This window comes from Monomorium pharaonis, chromosome 9 (assembly GCF_013373865.1).
Source record: "Monomorium pharaonis isolate MP-MQ-018 chromosome 9, ASM1337386v2, whole genome shotgun sequence".
Classification (NCBI taxonomy): domain Eukaryota; kingdom Metazoa; phylum Arthropoda; class Insecta; order Hymenoptera; family Formicidae; genus Monomorium; species Monomorium pharaonis.
This window is the reverse complement of record NC_050475.1, coordinates 10,448,817-10,475,439: the sequence shown is the minus strand read 5'-3', so window position 1 is coordinate 10,475,439 and position 26,623 is coordinate 10,448,817. Positions and strand designations below refer to the sequence as shown.

General features: G+C 36.4%; 1 protein-coding gene across 1 annotated transcript in view; it reads right to left on the bottom strand.

Moving 5' to 3' along the window:
- Positions 1-26,623, bottom strand: part of LOC105833193 (histone-lysine N-methyltransferase, H3 lysine-79 specific) — a 224,232-nt gene that overhangs the window by 3,470 nt on the left and 194,139 nt on the right. The window contains exon 12 of the mRNA XM_036291685.1: positions 25,379-25,661. Within this exon, the coding sequence (XP_036147578.1) occupies positions 25,379-25,661 (283 nt within the window). The remainder of the gene's footprint in view (positions 1-25,378; positions 25,662-26,623) is intronic.

Sequence of the window (26,623 nt, the reverse complement as noted above, 5' to 3'; positions counted from 1 at the left end):
GAGTAGGAGTTAAACCAGGAGAGAATAGGAGAAGAAATGGAGAGGAGGGCCAGTTTGCGGAAAAGCAAATTATGTCGAACACTGTCAAAAGGTTTAGAGAAGTCAAATAAGATGAGCAGGGTAATTATTCCCCTGGTAAAAATGTTTGTTAGGAACAGGTAGAAACAGTTAGAAAAAAAATGAAATTTCTAACAGTTTTTAATGGAATCCTATACGTATAAATTCCATCTTTTTCTATCTGTTTTTACCTGTTCTTAACAGACATTTTTACCAGGGTGTAACAGATTTCTCCTCGAAAAGAGAAGATGACTTGATGAATTCCGGAGGACCGATGGGTTGTTCAAACAATTAGTATATAATTTTAGTGTAACCAGAATAAACTTTATTCAGTCGGAACAGTAAGAGTGATCAGCGTTAGAATACTGTGCGAGTATACAAGCGACGCTCGAATTTGTTAGCGCGTTGAGCGCGGAACGCAAAGTGAGGTACGCTTTACATTTCGGAGATCATTCTCTCACACTGAGGGCACGTGTTGTTCACGACTCCGAATCTCGAAACCAATCACCGGCGAGAACCAGAAAATACGACCATATATGGGCATAAACATCTCGTGTTGATATTCTAATACATACATCGTCTCGCATGTATATGTGTTGGCATAGGAAGTAGAGATTTAGCATTTTTCGAGATTTTACAATTACCGATCCTTAATATCCCAACACCGAATCACTTGAATATCGAAACATACGGATTAAAGAAAAGGAATACACAGTTAACAATAAAATTAGCTGACATTCTGTAACATTCCACCCGCCTCGTTCAGGTAAAATGAACGATCTTTAAGGCTTCGGAATTTAAAGGCATAGCGTGATGAATTCGACACTCGCATCTTTTGTAATTGGTTTTTTTCTTCTCCAAGGGTTTGACCACGCTGGCTAAATGAGCGATTATTGTATAGTTAACCGGCAGTTTACACAATTGCGTTATGGGTCGTTTGAATATGGAAGTTGCAGTTTTTACCGTGGCCACACGCACCAATCGATCGTCGCCAGTATGGCATTGTAAAATGCGTCCGAAACTCCATTTTGCCGGTGGCAGATTCGGACACTGCAGCAATACGAGGTCTCCAACTGCAAGATTAGGTTGAACCTTGTGCTATTTCCTTCTTTGCTGCAACGAATTGAGATAGTCTGATAACCAAATTTTCCAAAATCTTTTTTGCATTTGTTGAACGGCCTGCCATCGAGTTAGCATGCCGATCTTTATGTCTTCAACGCTTGGAATTGGAATAATCTTCAAGTGCGACTCAACCAAGAAATGTCTGGGTGTTATAGCGTCAAAACTCTCGGGATCATCGAACAATGGTGCGATCGGTCTAGAATTTGGGATACATTCAATGTTACATAATAAGGTATAAAATTCTTCGAAGGTAGGAGCGAAATCCTCGATTATTCGTTTTAAGTGGAATTTTACACTTTTTACGCCGGCCTCCCATAGGCCTCCAAAATGTGGTGCGCCCGGAGGATTAAACTTCCAAGAAATTTCATCTAATGCACAATAATTTTGGATCTCCGGCTCCTTTAATATTTCGCGAAATCTTCGAGTGAGTTCGCGGTCTGCACCTCGAAAATTCGTTCCATTGTCGCTGTAAATGGTGGTCGGATATTCTCTTTGTGCAGTAAATCGTCGAAAATCTGCGTGATGTATAATCGTTTGCGACTTCTAAATGTATTGCGCGCGTTGCAAAACACACAAAGTGAATGCAGTAGGTTTTATGAGTGCGATGACCTCTGTCCTTTGATGACCAGATAAGGAATGGGCCTGCATAATTCACGCCAGTATTTGCAAAAAGTCGAGCCGGGTTTACGTCAGTTTCAGGAAGATCTCCCATTTTTTGATGCAACATATCAGCTCGGTGGCGGACGCAAACTACGCATCTTGCAAGGCAGGTTTTAACTAAATTTCGCGCTTCAATTATCCAATATTGCTGTCGCAACGTTCGTAGCGTTAGTTGGAGACCACCGTGCAGAGTAAGAAGGTGTACATGCCGTATTATTAATTCTGAGACTCTGTTTTTAGACAATATCATCGGGAACCGCTCGTCGTCACTTAACTCCGCTTTAGTAGTCGACCTCCCACGCGCAGGATTCCACTAGTATCAAGGATGGGGTTTAATGAGATAATCGAACTATTGGATTTTATAGGTTTTTTTGGTTTTGAGATCTAATAATTTCTTTGTGAAGTACTCTTGCTGGACGGTCTTGATCCAAAAAAATTTAGCTCGAGTTATTTTGGAAGCTGTGAGGAAGGATTCATGTGATTTATTTTGTGAATTACGAGTGTTGTTAATAAATCTAAAAATAAACGTGGTGATTCTAAGTAGTCTAGGCCACGATGAAACCTCATCTGGAAAATTCCATTCTAAGATTGGTTGACACGTGTGAGTGTGAGCAGTTTTTCGTCGTTCGAGCTGTACTTCCGAACCTTCGCTCGAATTCGAAAGAGGCTATTCCTCCTTCGAGCCCTTCAACCAGGGAGGTCCTGTTCACCATAACTTGTGTGAGACTAATTCTTCAGTAGAGATACCTCTAGAGGCACAATCCGCGGGATTAAACTGAGTCGGAATATGCCGCCAGTTGGCATACGGTATCGTTGAGATTAGTTCTGAAACGCAGTTTGCCACAAAGGGCTTCCAGCGACTAGGCGTGTCCTTTAGCCAGGCTAGTACAACTGTCGAATTGGTCCAGCAATAAGTCGGAATATTTATAAGATGCATAGACGTGCATACAAATTGGATTGCCCTTGCAAGCAATGTTGCGGCGCAAAGCTCCAATCTCGGGACGCTTTGTACTTTGACCGGAGCAACCTTAGTTTTAGCGTAAAGCAGAGATACTTTTATAGAATCTAATGACGTAATTTTTAAATAAATTACCGCGGCGTAAGCAGCGTTGGAGGCATCGAAAAACCCGTGAATTTCAATTTCTTGCGGATCCTGTCCCGAGGCATACGAATTTTATTCAGTTCAGTAAGTTGAGATTGATAAATTAAACAGCGACGTAATAACTCGTCCGGTAATGGGTCGTCTCATTCAACCCTTTTTAACCATAACGATTGCATCAAGATTTTAGCTGTAACGGTCACCGGCGATACTCATCCCAGTGGGTCAAACGTTCGAGCTATGAGAGAAAGAAACGATCGTTTTGTAAAGTTAGTTTTCGATGTTGTTTGCGATTTAATATTAAAGCTGTAAGGGACTTGGTTAGGAGGAGTGAGTTTGTGCGGACGCATAGCTTAAAGTGTGAATATAAAACGGCAAGCAGAGCGAAAAATAGATAGGAAATAGTAAGTGTATGCGGATAGGGGAATAGAAAAGTGGCCTAGGAAGTAGAATAATTGGAGGGAAATACGAGAGGTAAGGCGTAGAGAAATAGGAGACGAAAAATAGACGGAGAGATTAGGAGGTTAGGTTGGCGTATAGAAAATCGCGGGAAAATGTCCAGGGAGACGAGGGAGAGGAGAATAAGAGTAAGGAAAGTGTAAGGGAGTGAGGGAATAGAAGAAGGACAAAGGAAATTGGTAATAAAACGCAATAAACAGGCAAAGAAGGTAAGCTTTAAAGATCAAGACGAGGTTGGAAAGGAAAATATAGATAGGGATTGCGTAGGTAAAATAAAAAAAGAGGATAAGGCTTTAGCCACCGAACTAAAAGAATTTAAGGAGGAAATAAAGCAAGATCTAAAAGTGTTGAAACTAGAACATGAAATATGGGACAAAAGATTTAAGGAATTAGAAATAAAATGCATAGGGATGGAAAAAGAAGTTTTAGAGCTAGGTGAGTTAATGAAGAGGAGGAATTTGGAAGAGGGGTTTACTAGTAAGGAGGGGGATGGTTGTAGTGTAGAGAGTATAGCAGTTGGTAACAGGAGGAGTGAGAGCAGATGTAGCAGAACAAGTTCTAGCTTCAGTCTGGAGAGTAGTAGCGGAGGACTAAGTGATAGGGAAGTAGGTAAGCTTAAGAAATGGGTAGAGGAGAAAGATAAGGAAGAGAGGAGAAATAATATAGTGATAAGAGGACTAAGAAAAGATCTAGATAGGGTACATGAGGTATTGAGGTCATAATAAAGGAAAAACTAGATTTAGAAATAAAGGTAACGAAGTGGTGGGTAAGTGGTTCAATAATAATAATAGAATGTTTGGAAACGAGAAAATGAAAAGGGACGTTATGATTAATAAAAGTAAACTTAGAGGGGAGCAGATTTTTATAGAACAGGATTTGACGTGGGAAGAGAGAAATACTCAGAGGGACATAGCTAGGTGGGTAAAAGAAGAGAAAAATAAAGGTAGGATAATCAAGATTGGCGTAGGTAGAGTAAAAATAAATGGAATTTGGGTAAAATGGGAAAATGTGGAGTTAAGAAAGGATAATAGAGTTACAAAGAGTAGATTAGGAGATGGTGAAAAGAAGGTAGAGGTAAAAATAGACAAGGAGGAAGATAGCGTTAGTAGAGATAGGATAAAAGGAGATGATAAAGGGAGAAAAGAGGGAAGTCTAGAAAGGGGAAACTAAATAGTTGCCAAGGAGGGTAAAAAGTAAAAAGCAGAAGTAGAAGTAGAAATAGAATTAAAAGACAAAATAAAAACATAGGTATCGGTATTAGTAAGAAGCCACATAGGATAAAGATTGATAGGAAGATTTTATTTTGGAACGTAGCGGGCTTAGGAAGACAGGATAGGGATTTCTGGGAATATGTGAAGGATTTTGATTATATAGGTTTAGTGGAAACTTGGGTAGAGGAAAAGGGTTGGAATAAATTAAAGGATATGCTACCAGACTCACACATATGGGAATGTCTTTACGCAGAAAGAGATAAAAAGAGAGGTAGAGCGAAAGGAGGATTTATAATAGGAAAAAAGAAGGACTGGGGGAGCAACGATAGGAAATTAACTAGTATGAGTGGAGAAGGGTGGATAGCATCTAGATTAGAAAAAGTGTTTAGAGAAAAGTGTCTATGGATAATAACAGTATATAATCAAGGTAACTGGGAAACTGTAAAAAGGTCTATTATGGAAATAGTAGAAAGAAATAGGAATGAAGCGTTCTTAATAGGAAATTTTAATATATAAAATAGGAGAATTAGGTATAGAAGAAGAAGCGACAGGTATTGGCAGAAAAAGCAAGGATAAGATAATAGGTAATAACGGGAAGGAACTGGTAGAATTTGTAAATGATATAGGAGGTTTTATATTGAATGGAACTATTGAAGGTGATAGGGAAGGCGAATTTACGTACGTAGGGGCTAGAGATAATACCGTTATTGACTATGTTATTGCAAGCGATGAATGTACTGATAGGATTATTAAGTTTAATGTTCAGGAAAGGTTGGACTCAGATCATATGCCCCTGTCGGTGAGGATAAACCTGGAACGACGGCAACAGTGGATAGAAGAGATACAGCAACAGACAACGGAAAAGAGGACAAGAACACTTTGGGATGTGGAATCAAGAGCCAGATATGAAGAAAGAACAGAAGTAGCGGAGTGGACAGAAAATCTGGTAAATAAAACAACGGAGGAACTCTGGAAAAATCTAAAGGAAACGGTATCGAAGGCTATGATTAAAAAAGAGTCTGGAAAAAGAAAGAAATAGGACACAAGGAATGGTGGGACAGGAGTTGTACCAGAGAAAAAAGGAAGCTTAAGAATAAAAGCTTAAGAAAATGGAGGAAAGGAAGGACCACAAGAGAGGCATATTTAGGAGACAAGAATAATCTAAGAAATTTCCTGGAACAAAAATATGCGGAATGGAAAGAAAAAGAAGAAATAAAACTCAGATATCTGAAGAATGCTACAGAGGTATGGAAGTATATTAACAAAAGGACAGGAAAAGGAAGAAGGAAGATGAGAAACAAGATAGGAAAAGATGAATGGGAAAGGTACTTCAGGAAACTACTGGATGGGACGGATAGAAAGAAGGTGGCTGACCATAGAGATGATGGAGAGTTAATTGGAGAAGAAGCAACCGAAAATGGAAATGGAAATGAAAATGGAAACGAAAAGGAAGAGGAAGTTGGCGAGTTTTCGATTAATGAAGAGGTCGGAAGAGCGTTAGAGAAATTGAAAAATAAGAAAGCTCCAGGCATAGACGGGATACCCCTAGAGGCATGGCGTTACGGAGGTACAGCTATTAAAAAGGGATTAACAGAACTAATAAGGAAAATTTGGTGCGGGGGCAACATCCCAGAGGACTGGAAGGTCAGCGTGGTCTTGCCTTTATATAAAAAGGGGGATCAGGAAAAAACAGGAAACTATAGAGGTATTTCTCTGCTCTGCTCTGTGTATAAAATTTACGCGGAGATTGTAAGAGAAATCCTAGAGGAGGAAACGGAGAAGCTAGGGATGTTACCGGAAAGTCAAGGCGGCTTCAGGAAAGGTAGAGGAACAATGGAGAATATCTTCATTCTGAACCATGTGATTCAGAGAGAAAAATGGAAGGAGGACATGAAGATCTTTGCCCTTTTCGTGGATTTGAAGACAGCTTTCGATAACATAAGAAGGGAGAAGCTATAGAAAATTCAGATTTAGGGGTATAAGGAAGCAGACAATTAGGAGAGTGAAGAAGTTATATGAAAACACGACAGTGACGGTGAAAACCGAGGAGGGGCTGACGGAAAAGTTCTACACGACCAAAGGAGTTAGACAGGGCTGTGTGATGAGTCCATTACTTTTCAACTTATATATTGCAGATTTGGATAGCTACTTATGTAAAAGAAGAATAGGCGGTATAAAATTAAGTAAGAAAAGGATATGGTCTTTTGCATACGCGATTGATATGGTCTTGGTAGCAAAGAATAGGGTAGGTTTAATGGACATGATGGATTCGCTTAAGCAGTTCTTAAAGAACAAAAGTTTAGAGTTAAACACGGAAAAAACAAAGGTAATGATATTCCATAGGAGCGGTAAGGAAAAAATAGGTAGATGGAAATGAGAGGATAGGGAATTAGAAGAGGTAAGTTCCTTTAAATACTTAGATTTTGTTTTTAATAGGAAGGGAGATTATGGTAATCATATAAAAGACTTAGGAATGAAAGGTAAACTGGCGGCTAATAGGGTATGGGGTTTAGGTGAAAAAGTTAGTAAAAATGATTTTAGTAGGAGATGAATGTTATTTAGCTATCTAGTAAAAAGTGTAATGTCATATGGAGTAGAATTATGGGGATGTGTAAAAAGAAAAGAATTAGAGAAGGTAATGTTAGACTACGTTAGATGGATCTTTAACTTAGATTTTTGCACTCCAAGATACATAATGATGTTAGAATTAGGGTTGGAAAAATTAAGAGTTAAATGGGGTACAAAAGAGCTAGAAAGTTCGAAAATAAAATTAAAGCGTTAGAAGATAATAGATGGGTGAAATTGTGCTGGAATGAAAAAGAAAAAGAGGGATGGAAGGACCAATATGGGATAGAGAGGGAAATTTTCTTAACAAGAATGGTTGGAGTTCAAGGGCATTAGAGTTACTAGGAGGCGAGATAGCTGGGAAATGCGCTAAAGAAATGAAATCTAGAGATAGAGACGTACAGAAGCAGGAGCTAGAAAGTAGATTAAGAGGGGCAAGATATAACACAAGATATAAAGTAGGTACGGATAGGACAGATGAGAAACCAAAATATCTAAGTAGGAAAAATGTTTCAAGTAAAAGAGATATTACAGGTATAAAAGCGTTAGTTAGATTAAGATGCGGTAATATGGAAGAAGATAATAAATATTGGTTAAAAGAAGAGGATAGGATTTACGTATTTTGTAGGAAAGGAAAGGATAATTCAGACAATCTTATAGAGGACTGTGAGATAACGAGGACATGGTTTGATTGCTTAGGTAAAAATAAGAGGGAAAAAAGAGATAGACTAGAAAATGATGAATTAGATGAAAAAAAAGAGAAAGTTTTGTTAAAATTCTGGAAGTAAAAGAAAAAAGCGTATAAAGCTTATAAAGATAGGAATAAGGAGGTAGTAATAGGGTCACAGATTTAAGAGGATAGAACATAGGTAAATTAGGAAAGAGGAAAAGTTATTTAGGAGATATAGGAGGATGAAGGCATTTTGTATTAGTTAATTGTAATTGTAAAATTGTAAAAAAGTAAAGAGGAAAAGAAAAACTGTAAAGAATAAGCCACTAACTGTGATGTAAACCGTAAGCCATAAAGTATTATAGTTATATATATATTAGATTGTATTTAGCTTAGTTTATTTATTTTAGTTTAGAATAAAGTAAGGCTTTGTGATCTAAATAATAGGAGGATGGATGGATGGAAGGATGAATGGATAGTCTTTTGATTGTAAACCAAGTCCCCTTCTTGGCACTATGTAAATTGCTGAAGAGTAATAAATTATTATTAAAGCTGTAACAAACCGCGTTCCTAAGCGGCTACCAGCGACCGCGAGGCCCGGCCGACCACCCGCCGGGCCGAAAAACGGGCGAAGCGTGTCGCCATAAGACCTCCACGCCACCGAGATGACGCGCATCTCGGAGGCATTCCGCCTCCCTCCTCTCGAGCCAGCATCCCGGCTCGAGGGAAGATATTACCGAGAGGAGACCGAGGAATCCCGAAGATTCCCGAGCAGCTGCCGGGGACCATATATAAGGCCGCCCGGCAGCGATAGATTTCACTTCTCGCATCCCGAATTCGTTCCGACGAGAAGCAGACCTAGAGCTACGATCCACGGTGGAGTGTTCTCCGTCATCGCCGAGAGTTCTCGGCTGAGCTCAAATCTCTTCCTTCCTTCGCTGGCAAAACCACGGGGTAGAGCATGCTCTGTCTCCGCCGAGCGCTCTCGGCCGCTAGCTAAAATCCTGACCAACCATCCTTACGGCCCGGTAACCGGCACGAAGTTTTCTCCGTCTGCCCCCGAGCCGACGCCGGTTCCGTGAAACCAGCCCGCGGTCCGCCGAATTGCCGAAACAATTCGGGGAAATCACGGTAACGCGAGACACCCGCTTCCGCACCACGCGCCCGCCGATCACCGAACTCCGAGCATCGGGCTCAAGACACACGCCGCCTGCTGCACCGCGCACCGCGGACATCCCGCCGAACCAAACAGCTGATCGGTTGGCTGTCACGCACACCGTTACTAATCATCGAGATACACCGCTGTACATAACGCATAACCAGACTTTGTATATACATCACGCCGCTGTAAATATTCGTGAACATAAATGTAATGTAAAATAGTAATAAATTGTACCGTTAAACCAACCACCGCAGTTTGCTATCTCTGAGCCTTTTTCGCCCTCGATCTTTTTCCCGACGAACTAATTCTCCGCGCGAAAAACGGACGTTACAAAGCAATCGGAAGACGGACTCCACGCTATGCCGAGAACTTTGATATTGGTTTCGTCACCCAGCCCCTTTCAGCATCTTGTGCGAGATCTGAATGCGGGATATGGCTTAATAAGCGGAAATCATTACTGGCCCATTTGTATGGTTTAAAACCACCCTCCTTGAGCAACTAGGTTAAATGTTCACGAGTTTGTCTTAATTAAAATAACGAGATCTTCCGCTCCAAACATCAAATCGTTGACATAAATTTTATTTTCGATAATGGGGACAGCCAAGGGAACATTTTTTCCTTCATCTGCGGCAAGTTGTTTTAAAACTCGATTAGCTAAAAATGGAGCTGGTACGGTGCCGTACGTAACGGTTAACAATCGATAAGAATGTAGATCGGAGTCAGGATCAGGTCGCTAAAAGATGCGTTGATAATCCGTGTCCGAAGGTGCACGCGAATCTGTCTAAACATTTTCTCGATATCCGCTGAGTATACAAATCTATGACTACGCCATTTTAAAACCAAAGCGAAGAGGTCATTTTGCAACTTAGGGCCGACTAATAAATGATCATTTAGAGTTGAGTTATCAGCAGAAACTTGCGAGGCATTGAATACAACGCGAAGTTTTGTAGTTGTATTGCTTTCCCTCAAGACTGTGATGAGGTAGATAAACTCTCTGACTATTACCTCTATCAGGTAAAGATACTTTTTCCATATGATTAAGCGCTTCATACTCTTCCATAAAATCATTGTATGCTTTATATAATTCGGGCTGTCGTGATACTCGACTCTCGTTGGACAAAAAAATACGTTTGGCGACCTTCTTCGTATCGCCAATAGAAATTGGGGGTTTGAAGTTACACGATAGTTTGACGATCGTCTGATAATCGTGAGTGAGTTTTTACAAAATGTGCTTCGCACTGTAAGTCTTCATCGAACTGTATGGGACTTCGCGGTATCTCCTCAAGTTCCCAAAATTTTCTCATTAATTCAGTTAAATAGTCCGATAATGCTACATGATTAACATTTATTAAATTTAGTGCGGATTTGCAGGCGGGTCCTGAAACGACCCATCCGAATATAGTAAGTTGTGCAACAGGGCCACCGAAGGGACCGCGTTTCAGACCATTGCGTAGAATGGCAGCATAATAATCTGCTCCGATTAATAAATCAATTTTTTGTTTATCCGACGGTTCGGAATCAGCTAATGTTAATTTATTTAAATGCATACAAGTGTCAGTTCCGACTGACGTAAGGATATACGCAGTTAATTTCTGCATGACGAATGCCTCGATCGGTAAGACAGGACCTTTATCTGAGCATGGCTCTAGTGTAAAGGAAGCCAGGCTTTTAATTTTAAAACCTAGACCCGTCTGTACCTGACACACTAATATTCATCTCCTCTCTCTCAGCTTTAAGCAACTGCACAACGGATTCGGTTACAAAGGATGCTTGTAATCCTTGGTCTAGTAAAGCTCGAACACGTACAAAACGCCCTGATTTACTTTTAAGTAAGACAGACGCGGTTGGTAATATCGTGGCATTAGTAACAATATTTGAAAGATTGTTACTACAGGCGGCCGAATCACTTATGTGTTCTTGCCTTGCGGTAGTCAAGTTCGACGAGCCATTCTCACTCTGATTCTTTGCGTTTACAGATTGAGTAGTTTCATTTTCCGTCGGGACTTTCTCGCGATGTATTAATGAATGATGGTCAAATTTGCAAATTGTGCACACATTCTTACTCTTACATGTCCACGGTAAATGTCCCTGGTGCAAACAATTAAAGCAACATTTGTTTTTTTTTTTAAATTCAGTACGCTGCGCAACAGACACATTCAGGAAAATCTTACAATGATTTAAGGAGTGATTACCTTTACACGACACGCATTTCACTTCCGAGGAAACTTGATGTGTTCTTATACTTCCGGTTTTATTAGATTTTTTAAGATTTGATTTGCTGCTTGAGAGACTGTTGCCTTGCATAGCTTCGTAAGCACGAATTCTCGTTGTGAGAAATGCATCAAGCTTCCTGCATGTCGGAATTTCTGTGTCGTCGCCCACAGAGAGCTCCCAGTTTCGGCGAGATATTTTATCTAATTTGGAAACTGTGATAAAAACCATTAAGTCCTCCCATTGGTCAACGGGTCTTTTTAAATTTAATAACGCGGTATAGATATCATTGGTTTTATTTCGTAAATTTTTTAGATCGCTCGCAGACTGAGAACTCACGCAGGGAATATCCATAAATGACTGCAGATGCGCAATGACAATGGCGCGCGAATTATCGTATCGTTTTCTTAATAGATTCCACGCAGTTTTATAATTCGCGTCCGTTACATGCGTATTTGCTAAAATTAAACTAACTTCTCCGGTGAGATTCGTTTTTAAATAATGCAATTTTTGAACGTTTGATAGATCGGTTCTACTAGAGACTAATGACTCGAATATGTCGCCGAAAGTTTCCCACTTAGTAGTATCTTCTTCGAATTTAGGTATTTCTATTCGCGGTAATTGCGTGAAGCCGTATTTCGCATGCAGTATTCGAATTATTTACATTCGTTATTACAATATTCGGTTTTAACTGCTCAAGAATCTCGGACAAGGAATCCATAATTTCTTCCACAGAATCGCTAATCGTTAAAAACTTATCTTGGACGGAATACTCGTGACGCCGCTGAATTTCCGCATTCCCAATGGCACAGAGCTTGGCATAATGGGCCTGAAAGTTTCCTAGTACACCTTGAGGGTATCGATTCTGTTCCGAACTGCTGTGGCAGTTCTTTTCTGCTTGACGAGCTTCGTAAAATTCGTCCACACTTGAAGTATTAACGTCTCAGTATTAGTCTGCGCTGCAACGAGTTCTTCCAACGACTCCATGGATCAATTGTTTTATGGAGACACAAACCAAACAATCAAATGTTAAATGAGTCTTTCTGTGCACTTTCCACGGGTTTCACGGCCAAATTGACAGTTGAGTATTGCAAGCGGGAATTTTGATAAGGATCTTCCGAGCGTATCTGTATATTTGAGACGGAACCACACAATATTAATTTATAGTTCACTTGTCTTTTAAAAAACGAGTAATGGGATTATTTAACTTGATTAGTAAGTTATGTGAATAATAGGTCCTTTCACTCAAGTAATTAACAAGTCAGAAACTGTTAACACATTAAGTAATTATTAACAATTTTCAATCAGAAATTATTAAGCTTCTAATTGCACTCGCGTTTCACACAACACTGTTCTTAGAAACTGTTCTTCTGGCACTTAATTGTTCGCTCCGGATCCGGCTCGAAGATCAAAATTGTAACAGATTTCTCCTCGAAAAGAGAAGATAACTTGATAGATTCCAAAGGACCAATAGGTTGTTCAAATAATTGGTATATAATTTTAGTGTAACCAGAACAAACTTTATTTAGTCGGAACAGTAAAAGTGATCAGCGTTAGAATACTGCGCGAGTGTACAAGCGACGCTAAAATTTGTTAGCGCGTTGAGCGCGGAACGCAAAGTGAGGTGCGCTTTACATTTCGAAGATCATTCTCCCACACTGAGGACACGTGTTGTTCACGACTCCGAATCTCGAAACCAATCGCCGGCGAGAACCAAAAAATACGACCATATATGAGCATAAAAATCTCGTGTTGATATTCTAATACATACAACGCCTCGCACGTATATGTGTTGGCACAGGAAGTAGAGATTTAGCATTCTTCGAGATTTTACAATTACCGATCCTTAATATCCCAACACCAAATCACTTGAATATCGAAACATACAGATTAAAGGAAAGGAATACACAGTTAACAATAAAATTAACTGACATTCTGTAACACAGGGTCTTTTGTCAACAGCCAGCCCAATGTCGATGACTTTGACGAGAGCAGTCTGAGTAGTATTGCCCTCCGGAAACTAGCTTAGAGAGGATCAAGGAGATGGAAATTATTTAGATGCGAGGAAAGTTGGTCGAAAACAATGGGCTCTAGGATTTTTGAAGTGTAATAGAGGATAGAAATTGGGCGATAAATAGGTGGTGACGTGGGATTTCTACTTTTCTTTTCTAGTAGTTCCTTTTAGGGAGAGGAATAACATGTGAAGATTTCCAGGAAGTAGGAAACGTGGAAGAGTTCAAGGAAAGGTTTAGGAGATCAATAATATAAGGAAAGGTAACGGACAGGCTGTCTAAGACGAGATGGCGATTAATATCGTCTGGATCGATGGAGTTACACGAGCATTTTGCAAATGCTTTAAGGAGGACATCGGGAGTAATGTGGAAAAAATAGAAGGTGATAGGATCCGGTGCAGAGGTGAGAGAAGAGGGAAGGGAAAGGATGGTAGAGGAGAGAAAAAGTGTAAGGAAGTAAAGAAAAGGTTAAGCTGGTCCAGAGGAACAGCTGGGAGAGAAAAAGATCTAGCCTTAGCAAGGCCAAGAGATCTAAGCTCGGATCATAGGCGTGCAGAACCCGAGACAGACCCGAGGCGACTTCTCAGATAAACATCCCGAGCCTCATCAATAAAATGCTTCACCTCGTTGCGTAGGGAGGTGAAAGAGTTCCGCAGAGCGCGAGAGATATGACGTCGATACGCACGACGTGTAGCATCTCTGTGACGCATTAAGTAGCGGACCAAATGCGCACAGTCGTAAACCTATGTGGTGCAAAGAATGCTTTGCACACACACACACACACACACACACACACACACACACACACACACACACACACACACGCGCGCGCGCGCGCGCGCGCGCGCGCGCGCGAGAGAGAGAGAGAGAGAGGGTGCAAGGGGGGGCTTCGCCCCCTCTCCCGCACCCCGTCAATAGAGGTGCCCGAAGTCGCAATGTCCGTTTATTACTGTGCGCATCTGGGACTCATTCCAGTATATATATATTCTATATATATTGTTGTGGGCGTTTGCTCGTTTCGGGAATTCTTTCCCGTAAGTAGTTGGAATTCGTCCTGTCCTAGGGGTTAGGACTCGAAGGGTGAAGGTTCGGTTCGATGAGAAAAGTAAACACTCCTTACTTGCTTTTTCGTTATCTTTATTTCTTTCTCTGGCGCTTACAGTCAGCTGTGTTGGTGTCAAGTATCACTCGCGATAAGGTTTGTAGTACGCGACGTAGCTCGGACGATGTTATGTTACTCTCCGCTTGGTCATAGCGTGGTCGTGCTTATATGCGATGGTTTCTGGCACAATTTTGGGGGCCAGTGACTGGGCGTCGGTAGCTTCCGCGAGGCTAAGCGTTTTGTCATCGAAACGTGGTAGTCTTGCGGTTTAATTTAATTGTGCAGCGTAGGGCCTATTTCTAGGGCGATACGAAACTGCTTCCGAGCGCGATGTTGCAATCTCACGGAAGTTACTTGGGACTTTCGTGAGCGCGGCGGATTCTTGTGCATTTTTCGAAAGAGGTGCTTTTTGCAACGTCTTTCGAAAGATGCATTTCGCAGTTGTGATATATGTACGGTTGTAATCGGCTTACAACATCCCTCCCCCGTTTGACAAGAAAACGAGGATGCGATGTTTTCGTCTACAGCTTTGTTCTTAGATGACAACCTGCTTTGCTAGGCCTTGGTGGTTTACTAGTTGTTTGTTTTGTATATATTATATAAATTATGATAGCTACTATAATTAAAGCGATAACGCCGCTTGTCATTTTCGACGAAGAAAAGGCTCTTGGTTAATTTTTGTTTTTTTTGTGACATGCACCCAAGAGTCTTTAGTTTTCTTTTTTTTCTCAGATTACACGCTCGCTTGGGAGATGGTTCGTGTTACAATATTTGTTGTGGTCGTGTATATACATTATATTGCTTTTGTATCTATCTTATTTATTACATTTGTTTTACAGACGAGAAAGTATTTTTATAATTCGCAATAGCTGGTATTTATTAGTGCTAAATATTTGATAATCTCAGTCGTGTCTTGCAGTAAGTCATTTGTTAAGGCGTTTGTCAAGGTCATCTGTTGTGTACGAGTGTTTGGTTTTGGATTTTGTTCGTGATTTTTTGTTTGTAGTTAGCTTGTAGTGTCGCGTTTTTTTTGTGTGTAAGTTTTATTAGTGTACCATTTTGTTGTGTTGTTTCTTTGGATTATTTTGCGATTATACTTGGATCTGCTACTTGGTGAGTCCTTTACTCCTCTATAAATAGTTTTAATCGGTTCGCGTGTACGCGTACGGTTTTTCATCCCATTTTTATCGTATAGTTGACGTCGTTATTTTTCGCGATTATTTTGTACGGTCCGATCCATTTTGCGTCTAATTTCTTTGATCGGCCGCGTTTTATTGTTTCCTCGTAGAGTAGGACTTTTTCCCCGACCTTAAAAATTGCTGGCTTTGAGTTTTTGTCGTATTGTTTCTTCGCCTTTTGTTTTTCCTCTTCTGCTTTTTCTTTTGCGATTCTGCTTGAGGCTCGCAATTTTTCTCGTAGCTCCTGCGCATAGTCGTCGTAAGAGTATGTCAATCTAGGCGGTTGGTTTAGGGCTGTAGGTAGGGTAGCTATATGTCCATATATTAGTTCAAAGGGGGTAAGCCCGGTTACGATATGTGGTGTAATATTGTACGTAAACATAGCGTACGGTAGCCACTCGTCCTAATCTGATCGGTTTTTATGTAGTAAGCAGATATTCCGCCAAAGTCCGGTGTGATCTTTCCACTGTTTCGTTGGTCTCTGGGTGATATGCGGTAGTTTGCATTTTTTCGATCTTCAGCAATTTGCATACGTTCTTGAAAATCTCACTCGTAAAATTCGTACCTTGATCTGTGAGTAGTTTCTATGGTATTCCATGTTCAAAACTTATTTTAGTGGCGAACGCTCGTGCCACTGTATTTGCGTCCTGACTTTCAATCGGGATCGCTTTGCTAAATTTTATAAGGATATTTTGGAAGGTCAAGATATATTTGTTGCCTGTGGTCGTTATCGTTAATGGTCCTACGATATCCATGGCGCATTTCTCAAATGGTTTTTCGGGGGTGTCTGTTATTACCATAGGCATCTTTGTTTTTGCTCTCAACTTATCCTTCTGACAATGTTCACACTTTGCGATGTAGTCCTCTACATCTTTCGTAATACCTCGCCAATTATGGTCCAATCGTATCCTTTTTAGTGTACGTGCGATTCCTTGATGACCTCCTAGAGGAGCGTCGTGATATTCGTATAATATCTGTTCTTTTTCTTTTTCCGTGTATTTCCGGTTTGCTGTTTCTTCTTCTGTTGGTTTTTATCTTTGACGGTGTTTACGTGCTCCGTGTCTTTTATTACGGGGTGTCGGCTCAGTGCATCGGCATTAGTATTGCCTTTGTCTGCCTTGTGTAGTATCTCGTAATCATATTCGGCGAGCTTGAGTCTCCAATCAGACGGGAGCCCGGATCCGTGACATTAAATAGCCATACGAGAGGCTTATGATCCGTAATTATCTTGAATTTTGTACCGTATATGGTTTATATCGTACATACACACACACACACACGCACGCACGCACGCACGCACGCACGCACGCACACATATATATATATATATATATATATATATTCTGAGCATTTATTGAGGACATTGTTTACGGCGCACGCATACTTTGAGGACATTTCGATACTTTGGGGACTGGTCTCAAAGTTTTCTGAGGTTGATTGCATACTTTGGGGACTTATATGATTTTATATCCTTCATATATTTTGGGGCAAAAAGTTTATATGATTCTGATTGTACGGTGGTGCCACCTAGAGTATGTCCTCAAATTATACGTTGATTACCTTCCATTTATATAATGGAAGTGTCCCCAAACTATACACTGATTATCTCTCATTTAACAATGAAAATGTCCCGAAACTATATGTTGAGTGCATTTCAAATATAATGGATTTGTACTAGAACTATTAAAAAACTCATGTCCTCAAACACAATACATTGGCATTTTTTTACTTATGTAATAGATTTATTAAATGTGATTTATTTTTAAAAAAGTGACACGTCTCTCTCTCTCTCTCTCCCTCTCTCTCTCGCACTCTCATAATTTTTATATCTATCTATTTAAATATCTAACTATTTCATTAAGAAAATTGTAACTATTATATATGTATATATATATATATTATATATACATACACGTTATATGGATTCTACACACATAATGCATTAATAAAAAACACTAACTGCGGTATAATATTTAATAAATTACAAAAGTAAAAATTATAACAAAATTATATAGAAGTGAACAAAAAAACCGTCAAAACATTGCGTAAAATTGCATCTAAATATTGCCGCTCGTAAACAACTTGTCGTGACTATAATGATGGCAACCGCTTGACTGTATTGCTTTGTCGCGCGTCAGTATTTAGCGGTAGGCCGAGCAAATTCGGTTATTTATCAAAATTAATATTTCGTTAAATATCGCATAAAACAAAAGGTTAAAATACTTTTTTATATAATGCACTAAATAGAAAATATTGTTCACGAGTGTCGAATACATTTTCACATGTAACCATGTAAAAAAAAGTGTCAACGGACTTAAAGATTTGCTTAAAACAAAGAAATGAATACATAATTCCTTGAACTATTTAAACGCGCCCAATAGCCATCTGAATAAGACGGGGCATGAGATGTGTTTAAAAAATGAATGGATAAAATATTTAACTTGAGGACACATTATAAGATACCTATTGTAATAACTTGAGGACTGTCTCCAATGAATACCCTTGTACAAAGAACTTTGTACAAGAGCAGCGTTTAATTGTATTTTATTATTCGTCAGAAATGTTTCCCAACACATCTCACTGCGTCTTTGCAATCATAAGGCGTATAAAGTTAAAATGTGTCTTCGCACCAAAACACGATAGATCTATAATATTAATGAGTTATCAGTCAATCTAACTAATTGCAAAAGCAATGAAAAACTATAATATATTTTAACTCGTTCCATGTACATAATTTCTGTTTGTCTCTATGAAAATTTCTATGCATGAGTTTTTATTATACAGAATGAGAAAAATTGCATGTAAACAATTCTCTTTAGTTTATTTTTCAACAAAAAAAAACCACAATTTAATTAAACATTAGTTAAACGTGAATGACATAATATACCAGATGTAGAAATAAGCGAAAAGAGAATAAGAAAAGCGACAGCAAAATAGAGAAAGAAAGAGAGAAAGAAAGAAAGAGAGAGAGAGAGAGAGAGAGAGAGAGAGAGAGAGAGAGAGAGAGAGAGAGAGAGAGAGAGAGAGAGAGAGAGAATGGGTGAACACAAAACTAGAATGAGTGGTCATACAAAAGAAATTTTTCATTAATTATGGACAATTGAAAACAAATAAAAACAGATACGATTCTCGTAACGCAGTACAGTTATTAAATTGAACAAAAAAGTCTTCTAAACGTCGCGGAAAATTGGGTGTAAACATTCCCATTTGTAAACAAGTCGCCACGTGTCTACCAATAGCAGTCGCTCGCCTCGCTTGGCGGTAATATTGTCTTGCCGCGCGTCTGTTTTTGGCAGTAGGCCGAGCAAATTCGGTTATTTCTCAAAATTAATACTTCGTTAAATATTGCATAAATTACAAAATGTTAAAACATTTATTTAATGCACTAAATTAGTGCATTAAATAAAAAGTATTTTAACATTTCGTAATTGCATTTGTGCGATATTTAACGAAATATTAATTTTGGGAAATAACCGAATTTGCTCAGCCTACTGCCAAAAACAGACAAGATAATATTACTGCCAAGCGAGGCGAGCGACTGCTATCGGTAGACACGCAGCGACTTGTTTACGAATGGCAATGTTTACACCCAAATTTCCGCGACGTTTAGACTTTCTTGTTCAATTTAACCTTTAGAGGACGGGACTGGTTCCAAAAGGGACCACCCTGAGAAACAAAATTTTTATGTTTTTTAGGGGTAATTCGATGTGCTGAATACGGGAAAAATAGTAAAAAAAAGAGATCCGGCCCGCGTAGTAAGAGAGGGGGAAATTGCGAAGCGCTCGCGTCCCACCGCGTCAGCCACACATTCCGTCATCGTCCGCATCGGCGTCTGCTGCACTCGACGCGAGAGTTCCTTTGTTGGAATATATATTGAATATACAGTTTTTTTATACGAATCGCATCGTTTCTGACCTTCTATCCGCCCTTTTCCTGACAATATATATATATTGCCAAAATAGGGAAACAAATATTTGACCTTGAAATAACCTTTTTCGAGGTAAAGGACGCATCTAGGATTTTTTAAACTATTTTTTTCGTATTCAGCGTAAAAAATTACGTTGAAAAACACCCAAAAATCATTGCATCAATTTTTTTGCATTGACTTTTCCCTTGCGGACGGGACTGGTCCCTTTAAGGGGGATTGATCACTTACTTGATCGGAGATTTGTCCTAAGTTATACATTCGATTTAAATATAAATTACACGTTTTAAAAGAGGTTGATTTGCACTGAAAATTTCCCGTCCTCTAAAGGTTAATAATCTGTACTGTTACGAGAATCGTGTCTCTGTTTTCATCTATCTTCATTCGTCCATAATTAATAAAAAATTTTGAATGTCCACTCACTTTCAGTTTTGTGTTCACCCATTCTTTATCCTTCCCCCCCCCCCTCTCTCTCTCTCTCTCTCTCTCTCTCTCTCTCTCTCTCTCTCTCTTTCTCTCTCTCTCTCTCTCTCTCTCTCTCTCTCTCTCTCTCTCTCTCTCTCTCTCTCTCTCTCTCTCTCTTATGAGTGCGTGTTACATGTATTATTTTAGTATGTAAGTTAGATTGTAAGAAAACGATTTTGTATTAAAGCAAATTATTCGGTTTAGCAGCGCCAAGTTTTTGTAGTAAAATATTTATTTTTATTAAAGTATTTATTTGTAATATTTATAATTTATTTGTATTAAAACTTACTTATCAGTTCAATATTATCTCCTTTATTTCTTGCCAATATGCTTCCTGACAATTGTTTTTTGCAGACGCACAGCAGCCAATAATTTAATACAAAAGACTAATATTTATAGTTTAATCTTATATTTAAGAATCTTCTTAAGTTTATCGTTAAAATACTTCGTAATTAACGAAATTGTATCTAAAGACAAACTTAAAACAATCCAACTTAAAACAATCAAATTAATACTCTCATTTTATAGTATAAATCTAAAAAATTGTTTTGTATTATAAAAACTAACAAAAGAATAGTAATAATGTTTTAGTTTCTATAAAAATATTTGTTCTTATAATTGGCGCAAGATATTTAGATATCACTATTTTTGTAGAGAAGTTAATTTGTGTGTGTGAGTATAAATTTTAAAAATTTCAGAAATATGTATATATTACTTAGGTTAAATTTGACACACTTAGTATATATTACTTAGGTTGAATTTGACACACTTAGTATATAATACTTAGGTTGAACCATCCAAAAGTATATACCACTTAGGTTGAATTTGATTAAAAATTTTATCTTGAATTTGTTATTTTCTTCTTATATTACTTAGGTTAAACCATCCAATAATTATTTTGCTTAAAGAAAAAACCAAACACTTGGCGCCTTTTTTTATCTTTTTTAAAAAGGTAATTTTGTTGGGATATTACGCATTTTGTAGTGTTTATAGACCACTTAGATTGAATTTGATGCATGTATCACTTACATTGAATTTAATGAAAAATATCTTATTTGGTACATAAGTAAATTTTTTTTTCTATTTTATATATCACTTAGATTGAATTTAATCAAAAGTTTTATCTTGAATTTTGTAAATTTTTTGTTAAAGGAAAATCACACACTTGGCGCTTTTTTTATTTTTTTTAAAAAGGTAATTTTGTTTGGATATCACGCATTTTGTATTTTTTTTTTATAAACTACTCAGATTTCTAGACCACTTAAGATTACATTCTAAAACTTTCTCTTTGAGAAAAATTTTACGAAGAAGCTAAAGTTTATATAACGGATATAATACTATAAATTTTTAAATAAAATTTTCTTTTAGGGCATATTTTGAAACCAGGCCTAAGTTGAATTTGATCAAAATGATTATTTTAAATTTGTGTGTTTCCTTAAAGAAGCCCACACACTTGGAGCCCTTTTACCTTTTTTTAAAAGGATAATTATGTTTGGTCACTAAAATGTTATTTGATGTAACATAGACTAAGTGATACTTTATTTTAAGGAAAAAATCATAAATCCAAAATAAAACTTTTGATTAAATTCAACTTAAATAATATATACCTTTGGATGGAAAAAATCATTTATTTATGTATCAAATAAATTCAAGATAATACTTTTTATGAAATTTAAACTAATTCAACATAGGTAATATATATGTGTAAGCTTCTTTTAAAAAGCAAAAAATCACACTTTTGATTCAACCTAAATACATACATATCATTTTTATTTATGTATTAAATAAATCCAAGATAAAATATTTTTCATCAAATTTAACCTATGATGTAACATAGATTAATTAAAGCGAATATTTTAATCATTGATTAATAAATTGCATTATGCACAAATATAACTTTATTGTGTAAAAAGAACATTTACACATAAAACAAATAATCAATCAATGAATTAAACAACTTGCTTCGAAATTTCTCAATTTTATAAATATTTATAAAAATTTACATTTATATTAAATTAAAAATATATATTTAATAAGAATATATACTTAATGTAAAATTAAATATATACTTAATGTAAAATTAAAATCAAAAAATAAAATAGCTCTCAGATTTTACATTAGTGTTGATGAGATAGATGAGATGTTGATGTTGTGTGATGTAGAAGAATTGGTTAAATGTTGCTGTAATTGTCAATCAATATTAATAACTATTAATTATATCTAACAAAATTTCAAATGAATGGTTTTAATAATATTATTTTTATTCTTTACTAGTAACATATAATTGTTGATATCTTGGTGATAAAAACAATACCTTGGTGATGGTTAGGATAGTTCTTATCCTTATATTATCATTGACAAGCAATGATACACATTTTACATCACGCAACATCTCATCTACCTCATCGACACTAGTGTAAAATCTGAGCTATGTTACTCTCTGATTAATTATATTTACACATGGTGTCAATGCTTAATTGACCATTACAGCAAAAAAAAATACATAATTTTACACAACATCTCATCTAATTCATCGACACAAGTGTAAAATCTTAATGAACAATAATTAAATAGATGAGATGTTAAAAATCATTAAATAAATTATTTAACCTCCACTACACATGTCACTTGACACGAGCTGACCCGTGGCCCGAGCAACCTATGTGACCCATTATAAAATTAAAATAAAATAGCTCTCTGATTTTACATTAGTGTCGATGAGAGATAAGATGTTGTATGATGTAGAAGAATTGTGTATTGGTTAAATGTTACTGTAATTGTCAATCAATATTAATAACTATTAATTAGATCTAACAAAATTTCAAATGAGTGGTTTTAACAATACTATTTTTATTCTTTACTTTACTAGTAACTTATTATTGACAATTACAGCAATAATCTATGTTATTCTTTAATTAATTAATTTTACATTGATTATTAATGGTGTCAATGATTAATTAGTTGACAATTACAACAATAAACCAATACACAATTTTACATCACATGCCATTCTCATCTATTTTATCGACACAAGTGTAAAATTTTAATGTACTATGTTACTCTCTGATTAATTATTAATTTTACATTGGTGTCGATGATTAAATAGATGAGATGGTTAAAAAATCAACATAACCTCACACTATACATGTCACTTCGCGTGAGCTGATAATACATGGCGCGAGATCCGATAACCTTGGGTGCTCGCAAGTCGCGTACTCGCGTAAAGAGCACGGTCGGGCTCGCGCTGCGCTTTCACTTGGCCACTATCGTGTCTCTTGATAATTATCATGCGTGATCATGCGTGAAACGAACAACTATATTTCGTCGGTATGACAGATTCCTAAATAATCTGACGTTCATATAGCACACAACGCCTCTTGTGTCAAAAGTGTGAAAGTGACATTTTCTGATGAGAGATCGAGGACGACGATGACGTTTCTTAAATGAAAATTTTTATATTTGGACTTTGCGTGATATCTCCTCTTATAGAGTACGTAGAGGAAAAATAAAAATAATTTTCTTATACAAATCGACTCCAAACTTTTAATTGAGCCTAGTTAAAACTCGATCTGTTTAGCCGTTTCTGAGATCCGATAATCTCGGGTGCTCGCAAGTCGCGTACTCATGTAAAGAGCACGGTCGAGCTCGCGCTGCGTTTTCACTTGGCGCGAGCCACTATCGTGTCTCTTGATTTTCTAACTTATTTAAAACCACGCGCTATTACTTTTAGATTTTTAAACCCATTTATATCCTATGATCCGATTCATGTTCAAGCGTTATTGGCATCATTCTGTTTTTGTTTACTTAAGACAGAACAATAAAGATGAAATGATGCCAATATAAAAGATGAAATAATGCTTTGAGCGTGAATCAGATCGCGGCCAAAATGAAACCAGATTAGTAATAGCCCACCAAACACCAAGTTACATGTAACGTACCTGTTAGTTGTAATTTCCCACTCAACAATGTAATTGTAATATAACACGTGTGTTATATTGCAATTATATTATTGAGTGGGAAATTACAACTAACAAGCACGTTACATGTAACTTTGTGTTTGCTGGAAGCATTATAGAAATTTTCAGTAACAGTCCAAAAACGATTTGAAGGAGTAGAATCATCTTTTAAAGATTGAGAGTTTTTTTGAAATATCTCATAAACCATACGAAATATTGAAAAATGTTTTATATAAAAGTCTTATAATAAAAATATTTCTATTTAAAAACACTATTTATTTTCAAAAAATGTAATGTTTAAAAATTTATTCTTCTTTGTACCCTATATGTTTAATATAAAATTATATTATAAAATTATTGTATTTTTATTTCAAGTGTGTTTATATGTATTCATAACTAGTTTATATAAATCGTAAAAAATATTTAGCAGAAAATATACTATTTTATGTGAACCCTCGTGTGCAGCACTTCATGAAAATTAAATTGTACTACGGAGTGTAAAAGACTCACAGTGTTTTTGTGATTGCCACGCGTAAACTATAACGTATTTGAAGTCGAAAGAATTTTTTAGTACTTTTTTAAACTGTTAAAACATAATCCAGTAGTTTTCAAAGAAGAATTTTAAGTTAACAGACGGTATGACAAGTTTGATTTTTATCTGATGACTTACTCAAAATTAAACCTGAATTTTCGCTGGGGTGTACACCCCAGGTTACATACAAGGCTGCGTTAATTAATTATTAAGGGTTAATTATCGTATCGTATTTTACGTGAAATCTTTTAGTTTACAAGATATTTCGAAAAAAGTCAAAAAACTCTATCTTTAAAAGATGGTTTCATCTCTTCAAACCTTTTTAAACTGCTGAAGAAAATTAATAAATTTATGTATTTGCTTATGTTTATGTCAAGTCTCATTAAAATCTGAATTTTCACTAGGTTCCCTTGTAAAATGCCCGGAATGTAAGAAAATCCAAATTTAAATCCTGACCAAAGTAATATTTTTTGCAACAAATTTTTTAATATTTTAGGGTGAGAGGTTATATCTTTTAATTAAATTATTCATGTATTAAAAATTGTGATATTATTAATCTTTTATTTTAAATGGCGTTTAAAAATCAAAAAGTAACGGCGTGCAGTTTTGAATGAGCTAAAAAATATATATAAAATTCTATATAAACTACTAATTGTAAGATTCACTGTAACCAATTATTAGTATCTACTAAATCTACTTGAATTATTTTTTAAAAATAAAAATACATTTTTAAAGCAGAAAAATATTAGTTATGAAAAGACGTGATAGCGGCGCAAAGCCAAGTACATAAAAAAATCATGCGTGTGATGCATACTTCACTGCGCAAATGTTGCAGCACTACTAACTTTATCTGGAATTTAGCTGTGAAATTTATTTTTAGTTAAAATATCTCAGAAACTAAAATTATAATACAAAATCTAGTAGCAATTTTATTATATAATATTGATGCGAGCTAATAACTATACAAATCGTGATTAATATTTGATACATACGCTTTTCAATGTCAGTAGCTTCGACAAGATTTCGTGTCCGCACCAGATATTAGAATTATTAGCGTCTACTCGTTTTGCATGATTCGCATTGTTTCTTGATCGTAATTTTTCAGCACATTCCTCGATATTAATCTTTCCATCTTTATCGATCCGTAGTGATACAATGGAATTTAAACTGTCCATTGATAGATCGGCGTCGTAATTTTCAGATTTTGCTTTACGTTTGATAGTATTTCTCTTTGACTTTCCATTATTTGATTTTCGTCGGTCGGGGGATGGAGACCTGACAAAGATTAATTTTGTTTTTAATTAAGTTACAGTAAGTAGCACAAAACTATGCGTTGCAATAATTGATTAGAAGATTTTTGTCCTAAAATTTATGTTACCCGGTAAAAAGTCTATCTATAGTTACATAGAATATACATAAAATATATTTATATGCGTTTACTTTTTATTATATAATTTCTGCCTATATTTATAAGAAAAATAAGAAGAAAAATGATTTAAAAACAATTAGAAAAATAACTTTTATATTTCTTTATAAAAAGTGAAATTGCAATTACATTATACGATATACTCTATATTATATATGTACATATTTTTTATATTATTGTTTATTATATACACGCACACACATATACATATATATAAAATAATACATTGTATAATAAGTGGAAAGGTCGGCTTTTTTACATTGAGTGTAGGAAATGGATGTCGAAGACGATCTTGTTTACTTGCACGTATTGCATAACATACTTTTTGTTACCTGTGTGCATTGAAGTGTCCTTTGAATACTTTGAATCCTCACGAATTGACAAGTTAGTCAAAGTTAAATTTGTGAAAGCGATATGAAAAATGATCGAACGTGTAGAAAAAGTTGTGCTGGAAAATTTTTCACCATGACTTACATCATCTATTAGAGAACAAAAACTATATAATAATGTTAAAATGCTGAAATCAGTGACTTGCGCTTGAAAAAGTGACACGAAAGGGATGACTTTCAACGCATTGGAAACAAAAAAATAATTTTTTCTTATTTTCTTTCACAAATATCATATAAAAAGATCTATATTATTCTCCATATATATTCTGGAATATATGATTATATATGGACAATTTTTCATACTTAGCTTTTTTAAAAAAAGCAATGCGAAAATTATTTTTTAAATTAGTTTCTGTTTTTTCAGCATATTATTTTTTTTATATCAAACAGAAATTTTACAAAAGAAAGTAAACTAGTATAAA